The following is a 15,050-nucleotide window of genomic DNA, read 5'->3' on the forward strand; positions in this document are numbered from 1 at the left end:
GTGTAAATATAGTGATGAAATACTTTGTATCCATTTTCTCTTCTTTGAAAACTGTATGTAATTTCTACAGTTATCTTTAAAAATTAAATGAAATACTTCCCCTCTCCCCCCCTCCAAAAACCAAACTCCAATTAAGGCTAGTTTTTAGCTGTAGCTTTGTCTTTACACAAATCACTTTGGTCTGTGGGGATTTCACAGAAAAGAGGAGAAATCCGGGGAGCAGACTGGGATTCTTCCCCATGACTTCTCAGGTCTGCCCTTAGTCCTTGTGTGCTTTGGTACAAAGCAAAATTAGATTCTGATCCTGCATCAGTCACCTCAGAAGGGCTTTGCATAGGCATATGATCTGTCCTGGGGGTCAGATCATAGCATCCCAACTTAACCCTCACCTGAGGGGTTTGCTGTGGGCTTTTGTAGAAGCAACCTTTTTGTATGAGGGCTCCTGCACTTTTCTATTAATAATCAGTTACAAGAACTTGTACTTAAAGGGCTGTTTCAGCCAGAAGAGCTTTCTCCAAGATACACCTGTGAGGCTCACTTGGCCTCTAGCAACAGAATCAGGAACACACTAGAGATAGTATAAAGTTACAATTACCCATCTTTCCTGACACTGCCTTAGGTTCTGCTATGACCATAGCTGTATAAGACCTAAAAATGCAACCTGGTGGCTGTCTCAGCCTGTCTGCTTTTTAACATTAATCACACACACAGTTACTCATCAAAATCACTTCAGCTAATCAATAGGTAATATACAACTCGACAGAAAAGACTTTCAGCAGCATGTTTTGAAAGTTTTAAGGCCAAGTCTCAGAAATTAAGGAAACCATCCCATTCAACTTTTCTCTTCCGACTAGCTATATTTCAAATGATGCCAGTAACTCTGTTTTCAAGCTGTCTTCTTTATCTTAATGTTATCTCTTTCCCTTCAAGGTAACAAAGCACTCAGATAAATGGGGATAATCAGTATTTGATATGACATCTCAGTATTTTATTTCTTATAGTGCCTTTAAGAGAGGCACTGGATGATACATTGACACTACCGGGCTACCTGGAGAAGGGAAATTAGACTGGTATTGTTATGGCTGCCTCTTTGGTTTCACTTTGTAGGATAGGTGCAGTTGTTTAAAAAGATGACTTTTTTCTCCTACTCCCCATATAAATATTAGAGGTAAAAGCCAACATCACTGTTGGAGATAAACACTGTGTGTTGTTATCATAACATGATTTCTTTAAAACAGATATAAACAGATTTAAAACTTTAAAACAGATATAAAAGATGCTGCCCTTTGAATGGACCTTCTGGCTGTGATTCTTTGTATATTGCATAAACTGCCATCAAAAGATTGATATACTAATAATCTACAGAAAAGTAAACACTAATGAAATGTCAAGTGATGAATTTCCATATAACAAGTTACATCACAAAAATTTTGCAAATATGCTGCTGCCTAGTAAGATATCTATAGACCTCAGGCTTCATTTATCATACATTGGTACTTAACATGTGCTTCATTACTGGGAAGGCTGGTAAATAATAGTACCAAAACATGAATATCAATCTCTTCTTTCATTAAACAGTTATGGCAAGTTATAAAGAATAAGAAGGCTGCACATATACAGATTCTCATTACAGGAGCTACTCACAGTGCTGGAGAGGACATGTATAGTATCAGGACGAGGAAACACAGAAATCTCCTTGTACTTTTGAGGTTCATTAAGAATTATGCTGAAAATAAAGCATTTAATTTCAGTGTCAGGAATAAAGCTTTTGTCTTTAAGATACGATACTTTGTGGAGAAAGTGTGTCATTAGCATTCTGGGCAGCTCAGAATTGTCTTAAACTAAATAATATGAGTGCCCTATTCAGATGTGAGATCCAACTCAAAGCCATTCAGAGAAGGAAGCTGGATGGTCTCCAACACCCCTTAATGCACAGGCTCTCAGTGACAGTCTCAAACAAGTTGTTGAAATGAAAGTTAACACCATGGATGACAAGACTGTGGAGCCACCTGAATCCCAAATTAAGTTCTCTCAGCTGCATCAGCCTGCAAGCGGCAGGCTAGAGGTACATTCAGGTTTTAGATCTGAGATTGACCCTCAGGGCGTTGTAAGGACAAACTGGATCACCTTATCCAGCTCAAGGGCCATAGGTACTTTGAACACAGGGTGGGCGACTCAGCAGCTAATTGCAAATAACTCCCTTTGTGAGCCCAGGATGCATGCCACAGACTGCGGCAGGGCCAGATGCCAAGCACAGCAATTAAACCAACTTCTCAGCCTCACTGAAAATGTGCCTCAGTTGCACAAGTGAGTGCTGTTGGGGCAACTCGGTAGTTTCCTCTTTTGCCTCTTGTACCTCTCCAAACATCTGCTTTTGCACATGGTATTCTCTTCAGAGCTCTTGTATGACTAGAGAATGAGAAATTTGTGCTATAGAAAGAAAGCTCTGACTATCCCTTACCATGGAAAATACTGCTATTCAATATTTTAAAAATTTAGTGGATTTAGAGGCTCACTTTTTTTTCCTCTTCAGGTTTTTCCAAAGCAAATACCATAACTCTCATGTGTGCTTAGATTTGCTCAAATAAATCAATTGATTTATGATGTTCTTTAATTTGCTCCATATTTTTATGGATTAGAATAAGAATTGTACTCATGAATCAAAGATTGAGGGTCCCAGTGTTTGCAGGCTGAGAAGAGGACAAGGATCTGCTTAATCCACTCTATGAATGATATATATCTAAATTTGTTTGCTGGTTTCTCTAAAAAAGTGGAATTGCCTTGTTCTGATCTTTCAGGAACTAAAGAAGTGGTGGTTGATGTAGATGATAATGGAGTCATTTCCTTGAACTTTGAATGTGATCAGATGTCTCCAAACTCTAAGTTTGTTTGGTCCAAGGATTATGAACCAATTGAGGATGACTCTCGACTGGACATTGCTACGAAAGGCGGAAAGTAAGAACCCTTGAGGGTGATGTTAGTCTCATTTTTGCAAATTCTAGGCTGGTCACAGAAATTCATCCTTTGGGGTTTAAGGCCTCAGTAAGAATTAAATCTGCTTTTGATGTTGGAAGGTTGCTTTATGCGCATGCTGTTCTCCTGCCAGTCCATATGCAGACCATTAGGAAATTGTCACTTACACAGAATGAGTCAGGCCTCTTGTAAGGGCAGTGCTTCATAGGGAGAGGACACGTTCTCTGTCATCTTGTAACCTGTTAACCAGGGCAGACATTGTTATTATTTTGAATCTTCAAAGGCTAAAATTGTTTGCCTGCTTGCAAAATGCTTTTATCATGTAACACTGTCGCAATCTTCTGAGGTGCTGGAGTAAGCAGTCCTCTATTTTGATCACATCTCCATATCCTAGATTCGGTAACTTCTGTAATGCTCTGCAAGCCTTATGAGTTTCTTCAGGCTTTCATCAGAGAGGAAGAAATGGCAAATACACAGGTTCGGCCTACAGAGTAGCTATGTGCTCTTCCAGTTACAGAAACCATACAGAAAGTAACAGCTCACAGCACTCTTTTGATATTGCATATGAAAATTGAATTACATGATACTTGCACACTCATCAAAGATATGACAAAATATTTTTTAGACATGCTTGAGCGAGCTTAAACTATCTAGCTCCAGTACTTTTGGTGCCTAGAGTTTATACAGCTTCCCGGAAAGTTGTGCAGCTTGTGCCTGGCTCTGTGCTGCTACCCCAGCAGAGGCAACCTTCACTCTCATGGTGTCATGGATGTTCCTGTTTCTCTCTTCACTCCCTTCTTCACTGACAGAGTCCACATAGTTTAGATATACAGGCTATGCCATCTCCATTTGTAGTACACATGGCAGGACATACCTTCTATATGATGGCCAGGGCCCCATATTTTCCTGTTCAAAGCAAAGGAATACAGGAGTATTTCTATCTAGTGTTATAGACATAAAGGAGGGTTTTGGTTCACACTAGTCTCATCTTTTGATCAAAATTTTGTTTTAAAGGTCAAAAGCTACCTTTAAGGATCTTGGAGAAGATGATTTGGGAATTTATTCTTGTGTCGTTACAGACACTGATGGAGTTTCATCAAGCTACACAATTGATGAAGAAGGTAAAAAATAGTCTCTGTTAAGCATGCCTGTTTTGTTTTCACATCTGGTTTTCCTGCTGAAGTTTCTCTCTTATATCCATAAGGCATGCATACCCATAATAATTATTTTATGTTTTTTGCAGAAATGAAACGTCTACTTGCTCTGAGCCATGAACGTAAATTCCCAAGTAAGTGAATTGAGCATGTCTGTAGGGGAGAGGTTTGCATGCATTGGGGTATGTATCACAAAGCTCCTGCCAGCATGAGGTAGAGAAGTTTCTACAGCAGTTTCAAATTAAAGCATGTTTTTGAATTGCAAATCTAAGATTCCTCTATTTTTTTCTTTTTCTTTGTGTACATTTGTGTATTATTGATGTTCTTTCTGGTCTGTTGCATGCTACTACCTAGGTGTATATAATAATTCTATTTTTTAGATGGGAAATAAGTATCCTATCATGTTTGTTTTTTCTGCTGAACAGCCTTTTATACTTACTCAGAATACCTAAACTGATTTGAGAAGCTGTAATTCTCTGCCCCTCTACTTTTACCCTAACTGATGTTAACATAAGTTCAATTCAAGACAAACAAAGCAGGCAATTGTAGCAAACTCAGCTGTAAAGGTCTATATTTACAGCAATTTTCTTTTTGAAATTAATTCCCTCCCTCTTTTCTGTAACACTTGGCAATCTGAACATTTTTTTTGCTGCTTGGGATGGTATTTTCCTTAAGTCCACAGAACTCTTACACCTTTGTGTTATCCTGGTAGTAGTGCAACTTTGTTATTTTCATCAGAATGTAACTTGAATAATTGAAAAAATAATAAATTGAACAGTAGAATGAATCCTGTTACATACAGCTAGACAAGATCTAAATCTTATCTGCTCCTACTACATCTCCTTCTTCTTCATTCCCAGCACTAAAACTCTTGCCTATGTTTTAACATCTCCAACTTAGTGCATTGCTGGAACCTCTGCCAATTCAGCCCACATTGCACCTCTCCAGTCCAGTCAAAGCGTGGCCTTAGAAAGTGCCTGTCGTTTTGCCCATATCGTCTCCCTTTCTCATTTCCTTCTGTGTCTTTTCTATATCAGCTCTACTCTTCTGAACATATTGTATCATCTTTTGACAGCTTAATGACAGCCAAAGCGTCACCTTGTTTACTCCTGCTCCTCCCAGTCTTTTCCTCCTAATTATGTCTTTACACTGAAAGTTAGTCATCGCAAACCCTTCTTGTTGCTACGTCCTTACTTGCCCTGACCCTTCTCTACTGGGTGCTCTTCCACACTCTGTATTCATAGCTAATGTCACAATATAAGTGTGTGTGCCTTTTTTTACATATTGCTAGGTAACAGTACATTTCTTGGTGTGCATGGAATAGCCAAGAGACACAGGCAAAAACGGAAATTCCTGCAGAAAAGCAGAAAACTGTCTTACTTGCTTGGACCCTTCCAGGCCCTGTGGACACTACAAAACTAATCAGTTACAGAGGCTGGGATATGTCTGGCTATGCCTATGAGGCTGGAAAAATAATAACGAGTGCCTGTCAATCAACATGGAACTTTAGTCATATCTCTGGATAATCTGTTTGAGGATTACCAAAATTCTCTACAAAAAAATTAGTCATAGGCATTTCTGATCAAACAGAAGTACTTGCATGTTTGTTCATTTGTACTTCTGAACTGCGTTTAATTGTAGCTTATGCTTAGAAACATATGCAGCTGGCAACTTAACTGGAAAATGGGTTGCTTGAATAATCCAGTCTTAGAGAATTCAATTATATGTGAGGGCCACAGTGCAGTAGTGTTGGGTAAAAAATAAATTGTTCCAACTCTTCAATTTGGTACCTGCCTGAGGACGTTCTGCCAAGTGCGTGTGGTATTTCACGGTGTTGTACCAATACCAACAGGATCTAAAACCTTGTAAGCATGATGCCTGGAAAATCCCTGAAGTAGCTGTCAATTGCTGCTTAGGAAAATGGAAATACTTTAAAATAAGACTTCTGCTTGCAAAGATTCTGTTCGCTCAGATTAGTCAGATTCCTTTGGACTGGGGGGAGTGAATGATCTTTTCCCCAAAGACATCCTTTCATCTCTTTACATCCTTTCAGCCCCTTCTGTAACAGCTTCTGAGATACTTTTCCTCTCTTCATTGTAGACTAAGATATTCATAGTTAATTACAGACAAATCAAGCGATGAGTTTAAAATTGCCATTGAGCTGACAGTAAGACAAGAGCAGTGCAGCCTAGCAGGTACTCCCACCCCCTTCCTGTTGCTTCAGCTGGCTCCTGTGGCGTTGCAGTCACTTTGTTTCAAGAAATTATGCAAGATCCCAAATTCCTTTTGTTTCCCATAAGCAAAGTAATGCAGAAGGCAAGGAAGCTTCACATGTACCATTTACATGGCTGTGGCACACTCATAATGTGGCTGCTCTTTGCCCTGCTACCTTTTGGTAATTCCATCCCTCCTGACTCCTTTTTAACCATTATCCTCTCTGGTTACGCCTGTGTCTTTTTCATAATTCTCTTTCTTCCTATGACTGTTGCCTCACCTCCCAGTAGCCATGTTCTTACCAGAGACAGGTTCTGTGTCGCTCAGGCAGTGAAAGGGTATGGATGAGTGTGGTTGCATGTGTGTGCATGGAAAGGGTAAGTGTGTGAAAGATGCAGGGAGTCCTCACAGGCAGCCACTCACTTTATTTAGCAGCAGGGTAGAAGGGCAGCCAGAAGGCACCTCAGTTGTTTAGGGTAGTGAAAATAGAAAGATAAGAGAAATTAGTCACCACCTCAGTCCCAGTCCTCTCCTGTTATAGCTGGGACCCTCTATACGTGAAATTAATGAAACAAACCGGTTGCTGGGATTCATCTGGGAGGAGGTGTAGTTTTACATCTGCCACCTGACTACATAATCAAGCATTTCACAATGTGTTTGTATACCCCCTCTCAGTAGCTCAATGTTACTACCTTGCCATACAGGCTTTACACTGCTGTGAAAGTGGAGCTTTGGACAGTGTGCACATACTGTGTGCATACTTCTGAGAGTATGATTTTACTGAAAATTTGAGCATCCACTAAAACAGATAAAAGTGAGAGAAACCAATAAAATGATCAATATGCCCAAAATCAGAGTCTAAATGCCCATATTTAATGTTGCTGATTAAACTATCTTAACAAAAAGTTGGAGTGAAAGCAAGCTGAGAACTTTTACTGACAAGAACAAACAAAAATGAAAAAAATCCCTAAAATTTGCTATGGTATAGCACTATTTATAGCAACTTTTCCTGCTTACACAAGGAATTGGTCTATATGCCATGGATTTCTATACTTGTGTGTAAACAAATGTACGGTGAGATTTATGGTGTATTGTGACACTAGGTGAATTCTACAGATAAAAGTTTCACTCACAGAGGATCGGAGTGCTTAGAAAAATCCCCCAACCTGCAGTTTAGCAGCTGACTTTCTGATTAGGCTTTGTGTTCTTTTTTTTTTTTTTTCCCCCCTGGCTGGGTCAGTTCACTGTCTTACAGTAACATGATTAAGCAGCTCTTTGAACATGGGTCTGTGCCATACAGACCCATATCATGCTACAGAACTACTTGCAGTTTACCTTTGAAATAGATTTAGCCTTGTATTAGAATAGAGGGGCACCAAGCATAACGCAAATCTTGAACATTTCCAGTATGTGCAGGCCTAGTGATTGAAGGACCAAGCAATTATATCTCATCTGTCATCCGATTTATTTGTGGATGGAAGGGCATTCTGTATGTATGAAAAGCTATCATAAGCTAGTTACACTGCATACATCTGAGCATGAAGGGAAGAAGTGGCTTTCTTTTTACAGAAGAAAATAGTTGTTGGGACACAGACAAAGTATATGCTTCATTTCTTTTTTCCTTCTGCGTAGCTGTCCCACTTGTGTCTGAGTTGGCAGTAGAAATTTTGGAAAAAGGAGAAGTGAGATTCTGGTTGCAAGCTGAAAAACTGTCTGGCAATGCAAAGGCCAACTTTGTATTTAATGATAAGGAGATATTTAATGGAGAGGTAAGCCTTTTCATTTCTTACAGATGTTTGCCTTTTTATGAGCAATGAGTATTAATGTCACTGTCTTTAATGTACTTTCAACTAGTGTTCCATTCTAACACATTTTCATGAGAAATATCATATGTCACTGAAAACATCACTAGAAAGATTTTGTCCATAGTTCTGAGCTACAGCCAAATTCTACTGTTTGCAGTTTTCAAAGCGGAATTAAATGACTTCCTGCCACCTTTGCAAGTACCACATATTCTGTAAACAAGTAGGGACCATAGGAGTTCCTGTACTAAGATAGTCCCAGGTAAGTAACTGCTGTGGTCTTTGAGGAGTCACTGCAGTAGCCCAGATTCATCCTCTCTCCCTCATCTATGATCCTAGTATACCATATACACTTACGGCCCTAGGCCCTATATACTCTTATGCTTGGTTCTCACATCTCTGTGCTGTTTGGAGGAATTCATTTTATGAAGAGAAAGCTTGCAGGTGCAGAACTTTTTATTCCCAAAGATGTGACATGACATGCTTTTGTTATACAGTGAGATCAGTTAGAAGCCAGGGATAGAGCATTCTACGCTAAAGCTTATAAAAATATTGTCTCAAAGACAGTATTATTTTGAAGATATGCAAATATAAGCCTTTCTAATGAAAAAGAACATGATGCTCAGCAGGGAACAGAAATGACACATATTTCTAGCATTAGTAAATAGGCTTCCATCATTAATAGGTTTCTAATTTGTTTGTTTACATATTCAGACCTGGTGATAGACACAGCAAGAATCAGAATAAAGAAAACAAAGAGTTTCACCTAAAGATGCCATATAATGTTTGCCAAATATTTTCTGATTCTGATGTCTATTAATTGTTGCTTTACTTTTGGTTCCTGAAGAAATACAAAATGAAGATGGACCAGAAGACAGGCCTTGTTGAAATGATTATGGATAAACTTGAGGACAAGGATGAAGGAACTTACACTTTCCAGCTTCAGGATGGAAAAGCAACCAACCAATCCAGCCTTGTTCTCATTGGTGATGGTAAGCTAATCTATGCTTTTGTTTTTATTGTAGTAGGCTGGAAGCACTATACTAAGGATACCTCAATTGTCCTCTTCACTTTCCAGTGTTTTCCTGATTCTACGCTAATAAAAGTTCCAGTGGTTTGTCATGTTACAGTGCTTGCCTGCCTCATATAGGACAAAGTGTGTGTGTGTGAACTGCTATTTGTAAAATGTCTGGAGAAAGGGGAATTGTTTTAGAAATATAAAATATTGCAGCCTGTCATGGCTTGCTTTTCTGCAGCTGCAGTGAAAATTTCCCAGAATAATGAACTGATGCAAATGCCTGTTCGTGTTAGCTAGCGATATATACCTGCACCTCTTAGAATTTCAGCTGCTTGCTGATGCTGTGGTCTTTCTTGTTTTTGCTTCCTACTGAGAGTGAGAAGTGGCTGTATGACTGAAGATAACACTTCGTCAGAAATAACACATGTTCAACTCCTGATGACTGTAAGCAGCTAGGATAGCTGAGTTAACTGTAATCAAGTTCTGACACTTTGAAATGTTCAGTATTAAGTTGCTGAATGAAAACTTGACCCAACAGCAGAATTCTTGCTCACCTCCAAGGGGGAAAAGTTTCACCTAACTGTTTATAACAACATTCAGTACTGTACAAATGACATACTTTGTTTAGCCTTAATTTTTTTCCTGTTTTTAATCCCTAGTATTCAAGAAGCTGCAGAATGAATCAGATTTCCAGAGAAAAGAGTGGCACAGGAAACAAGGTGATGATATGAATATTCATAAGAATCACATATGTTATTTTGTTAAGTATAGTAGTATGTTTGTGTATGTTAATTTGAAATAGATGTTCTTATTCTGTCTATGTAGTTGCTTACCTTCTGAAGGAGAAATAGGAAAAAGTTGAACACATTAAAATATAACAGTGTTCTTGGCAAGAAAAACACATTTGCCTTTGTTTTTGTATTGTGAATACCGCTGATGAGATTTTAAAAAATATATCTGTAATTTTCAACAGGTCCTCATTTTGTGGATAAACTGGGATGGGAAGTTACCAGTGATTGCAATGTGCTGTTGAAATGTAAGGTAAGAGGCAAGGAAGACATTAGAAGTGTAATGTTCAAAGAAGTACTTTGAACTGCCACTGCTTAGATGGGGAGGGAAAGAACTAAAGACATACCCTTTGCCTTTGTATTCACAATTGCATATTGGATAGTGACAGAGCCTCTGAAAACACAAAGGCTAATCATCCTGGTGTAATTGCAGATTATTTGAGACTTAGGGCTGTATCCGTAAAGCAAAAAATAGAGCTCAAAAATAGACAAAGAAGAGGACAGTGGTGAAATCCAAATGATTTGAACTCCAACGTATCTGATAAAAATTGTCCATATAATCAGTAAGCTCTGTTTTCTTTACAGAAATACAGTATCTCAACAGCAATACATTGGTTATTCTGTATAGGATAGAAGAGAGGGCAGAAGAGAAAGGAAAAGTTTTTCAGGGCAGGGGCTTTTTTATTATTTGGTCAGTGCTTATCACCATTGGTATTTTGAGACTAGACACCTTGCTAGAGGTGCCTGTGTAGTTTTGTAATTCAGGCATTTAACAGAAAGGAGAGACCGAGACAGGGAGTGGGATGGAAGGACGGCAACAACATTTGTTCTGAAGGGATGAAGAACGTCTGCCTCCAGGCCATAAAGGGGTTATCATCTGGTAGCTCTCCAGTGAGCTCTCTGAAGTGAGTTAGGACCAGCACAGTTCCCTGTGTATCCCCCCCACCCCGCATATATTGCAAGCAGAAAAAACAAACTAAAACATTTTGTGCTCCTTGCTTTTTTCAGACAAAACACACTGGCAAATAGCTTAAACTTTTTTCTTCAGGTCTGCCAGACATCCATCCATCCGTCCATCCATCCATCCATCCATCCATCCATATCTATGCATCCATCCAGGAACCTGAATAGGAATGAGGGTTCTCTGTGAATTCTGGGACATTCTGATTTTCTTCCTGCTCATGTGTGTGGAAATCCCCTGGGCAGGATTCAGTGGTTACCTGGGCTCCTTGAGGCTGTTCACAGTTCTTTCCTCTCTCTTTTCATTCCTTCAGTTTTCCTTCTTGCATCACTCATTTTACTAGTGAGGCTTGCAACAACATCCTTATAACTCACAGCAATCAAGCTGTAAAATTTGCTGTTCTTTAATGCTATTCTGGGATTTAAACAGGCTAATCTATGCAATAAGTTCATCTGATCAAATGAACAGAATAATAATGGTGTGGTTTGCATCCATTTTAGGTGGCTAACATTAAGAAGGAAACACACATTGTATGGTACAAAGATGACAGGGAGATAATGGTAGATGAAGAACATGACTTTAAAGATGGTGTATGTACTCTGCTGATATCAGAGGTGAGTGACTGTCTTTGTTAGCCCTAAATATTAATGTTAATGTTATGAATTCAGATGAAAGATATAATCTAATCTGATATTCAGCAGAACAATCAAAATAGGAAGTGGGCTTTAAAAATGGAAGAGCTCTCAAGGCATCTGTGTTTTAGCTAAAGCAAATTTCTATCTTTAACTCTGCTAATTCAGGTTATCAGGAAATGATGACAAAAGAGATAATAAGCTTGTCACTTCCTTTTCAGATCAGTTTAACAACAGAATGAGACCACATTTATGTTGCGTGAGTTGCATTAGGAAAGTGTTTGTCATTCACAGACTTTAAAAGGACCAGGCTCCACAGTCAGCTGTGAGACTAATCTGAGAGACTTCGGTTCATTACCCAGCTTTGCTGCAGACTCTGTGCATGACCTGCATTAACCCCTTAATCCCTCTGTGTCTCAATTCCTCTAGCTGTGAAAGGGAAGAAGGACCAGGGCACCACAGGGGCTGGGGTCCCCCTGGGGCCGGTGTCGGGGGCTGACGTGCAGGGCAGGGCCAGGCCTGGCCGCCAGGGCCCATTCCCCCTGCCTCCCGGGGGAGCCAGGGCAGCCCCAGCCCTGGGGGGTGTCAGGCACCACCATGGCACGGGCCGAGGCTGGGGGGGCGCCTGCGGTTTGGAGCAGTAGCTCAGGCCAGGCCCTGCGGGAGCCCCTCAGCCAAAAGCAGCTCCCCAGGGCATCGGAGGGCATCTCCCCATGGCCCCAGTGGGACAGGTCCCCTTGGTCACACTGGCCAAATGCTCCAGTGGGGCCACGCACTCAGGGCCCTTCCAAAGAGTTAGTACCTTGTGAGAAAAAGGATGTATTTCAAAGGCTAAATCTAACTTTTTAAATTCCCACGAGAGAAACAGAAGAGGTATCTACAGTGAAATCTAGATTTCTACAGTAGCTATTTTGAATACTGATTTTACTGCTACTATATTACAGTTTTCTAAGAAAGATGCTGGAACTTATGAAGTCATATTGAAGGATGACAGAGGAAAGGACTCAAGTGAACTAAAGCTCATGAATGCAGGTCAGAGCCATGTTGTAAGCCATACCAGTTTACAGGGTGAATGCTTGCCTGCAAATGAGTTTTTGGTAGTATAGACAAATGCATATGTGACTTTCATGTGGTTTTGTTCCTCCTGTGTATAAGATTGTCTCATTAGAAAACTGTGATTTTTCAGTACAGGTAACATTTGAATATGGCTTGTTGCATTTGGATTATGTGTAATTTTGGGAGAATATTATGACTAAAACTAAGCAAAATAACACTTTTCACCAGAGTCACATCAGCAGTAAAAGTCTACAAGTATAAAAGGAAATTACAGAACTAGATAATTTTAAAAGCTTTCACATTTTTATGTTTTTCCATTCCTTTGTTTAGGAGCATTCCTACTCATTGTACTCACTGTATTTTTAGAATTTCAGTACTACTTCCAAGCTAGCAGGGAAAAATTCATATCCATTATGACGTATATGGATGGGTTAACATTCCAACTGAATATTGTAATTTACAGAAAAAAAAGAAAATGTAGCTCAGTTCAGCTGCAGCAGTATTCATCAAGGCTGTGATTAAATAAAGTCAGGAAATCGTGGAATAACAGGCTATGTTTCTGCACTACTTAGAATTCTAATATGCTTTTCAAGGTAACTCTAATTTCTCTTTGAATCCTGCTGGGGAGAATATTTCAGAGCCAGTACTTGTGCTTTTACTGACTGTTTGAGCTGCAGGCACAGACTCTTAGCCTATGGATTTTATTTCCACAGCTTTTGCAGATCTGATGAATGAAGTATGCAGAAGGATTGGTAAGCATTTAATTCTCTTTTCAGTTGAATGACTCATTGTGACACTCTATGAATGGCTGCATAAAAACATATGCTCTTCTTTCAGCTTTATCTGCAACAGACCTGAAAATCCAGAGCACAGCTGAGGGTATTAGACTGTACTCCTTTGTTAATTATTATGTGGAAGATCTGAGAGTAAGCTGGGTGCACAAGTAAGTATGCAAGGGTTTTGCAAAAGTCTGAGTGTTTTTTGCTTTCATAAATTGAACAAAACCTGGATATGTGAGAGCTATTGGGCCCAGTTTTCGTTTCATCTTCTCTCATATAAGTCCTGTTAACTGCAGTCAATCACACCAGTATGAAACTGGTACCAGATGTAGGTCTTGGTGGTGCAGGGCCACCATGCCATCTCCATCCATCATGAGAGTGACAGTCCCATGCCGTGTGATGTTGTCAGGGCCACCTTGCTTCAGAGCACTTCCCACGTTCCAAATAGGTGCTGCGTCTTTCCTTGAATCAGTTTTGAGGAGTAACACAAGTCAAAACCGTGGAACTGAGGGGCTTTGAAAAAAGCTAGTATTACTGGTTTAGAGATATCTAGCCTGCAGGTCTGCTTGTCTAGAAGCTGTAATTCACAGGAACAGATGGGGCACATCTTCTTAATGCATGGGTTCATGTTTAAGAGACAAAGCAAGCTCCAACATATGCCTGGGGCAGTAAAATCCAGACGACCCCTCCTGTGAGAGCTCACAACCTAACCATGACAGACAGAAGAGTTGAGATTTTTTACAAGAATTTGAATTCCCAGCTCCCCTTAGAATTAATGGGAGTTGCATATCCAAATCCATTGGACAGCTTTGAATTCTCAGCCAGGCTAATAGCTTGCACTGGAAAACCTGGAGACGTAAATGACTTAGATCACTTTAAATCCATTATTAACATTATTATTGTTTCACTTCCTGTGGACATGGTAGTAGTTGGTCTTTAGGATGGAGTCTGAATTACTGATCTTTCAACAAAACTTCATGCCAATGAGGCAGAGAATACCAAGGATACGTTGTCGCATTCTGGCTATACTTATAGGAGCTGATGCTGACCAGCAAAGCTGTCAGAGAAATGAAAGCAGTCTGAGGTTTTCCTGCTGCTTGGCATCCATTTTGACCTGGCATTGCCAGGAGTCCTAAGCGTTTCAAAACTGGAAGTGAATATGAAGTAGTCTGGATTTTTTTCTCTCTCTTCCTTTCCTGTCTCTTCCACTCTCTCTCTTTCTTTTTTTCTGTTTCATTTTTAGAAACTAATTTTATCTTGGAGCACATTGAATTAATCTAGCAAAATTGTTCTTTGACCCTCTAATATATTTGAAGTTATCAGTGTAAGGATAAATTATTTGGCAAATATCTTTCCCCTCATCCAGGGTAATTAATTGCTTAGCTAGGAAGCTGGAAGCTGGTATTTTTTGTGGAGGAATATCTTCTTCCACAGGCTGATGTCAAAGTATGTTTATCTGTAAAGGCCAAAGCATGGCAGGGCATCAAAAGACATTTTAACTGGGCAAACACTATTAGTAGCAAAAGTAGTTTTGTTGTAGGTACAGCCATATATACATAGTCTTGTTTTCCCTGAGCAGAAATAAACCTTTGCTAAGACGAGAACATGAACATTTGAAGATGCATAGATTACCCTTCAGACATCTAGGTCTTAAATTTATATAACTCTCTTAT

At 39.6% G+C, this 15,050-nt stretch overlaps 1 protein-coding gene across 11 annotated transcripts in view; it reads left to right on the plus strand.

The window, feature by feature from the left end:
• The window catches only part of MYOM1 (myomesin 1), a 112,566-nt gene that overhangs the window by 87,472 nt on the left and 10,044 nt on the right, over nucleotides 1–15,050 (plus strand). For all 11 annotated transcript variants that reach the window (XM_026122831.2, XM_026122832.2, XM_064507248.1 and 8 more), the window contains 11 exons: nucleotides 2,799–2,955; nucleotides 3,988–4,094; nucleotides 4,217–4,261; nucleotides 7,974–8,110; nucleotides 8,991–9,135; nucleotides 9,821–9,880; nucleotides 10,135–10,202; nucleotides 11,411–11,524; nucleotides 12,487–12,574; nucleotides 13,312–13,350; nucleotides 13,436–13,541. In XM_026122831.2, coding sequence (XP_025978616.2) covers nucleotides 2,799–2,955; nucleotides 3,988–4,094; nucleotides 4,217–4,261; nucleotides 7,974–8,110; nucleotides 8,991–9,135; nucleotides 9,821–9,880; nucleotides 10,135–10,202; nucleotides 11,411–11,524; nucleotides 12,487–12,574; nucleotides 13,312–13,350; nucleotides 13,436–13,541 — 1,066 coding nt within the window. The remainder of the gene's footprint in view (nucleotides 1–2,798; nucleotides 2,956–3,987; nucleotides 4,095–4,216; nucleotides 4,262–7,973; nucleotides 8,111–8,990; nucleotides 9,136–9,820; nucleotides 9,881–10,134; nucleotides 10,203–11,410; nucleotides 11,525–12,486; nucleotides 12,575–13,311; nucleotides 13,351–13,435; nucleotides 13,542–15,050) is intronic.

The sequence above is a fragment of the Dromaius novaehollandiae genome, chromosome 2 (assembly GCF_036370855.1).
Source record: "Dromaius novaehollandiae isolate bDroNov1 chromosome 2, bDroNov1.hap1, whole genome shotgun sequence".
In the NCBI taxonomy this organism is placed as follows: Eukaryota; Metazoa; Chordata; class Aves; order Casuariiformes; family Dromaiidae; genus Dromaius; species Dromaius novaehollandiae.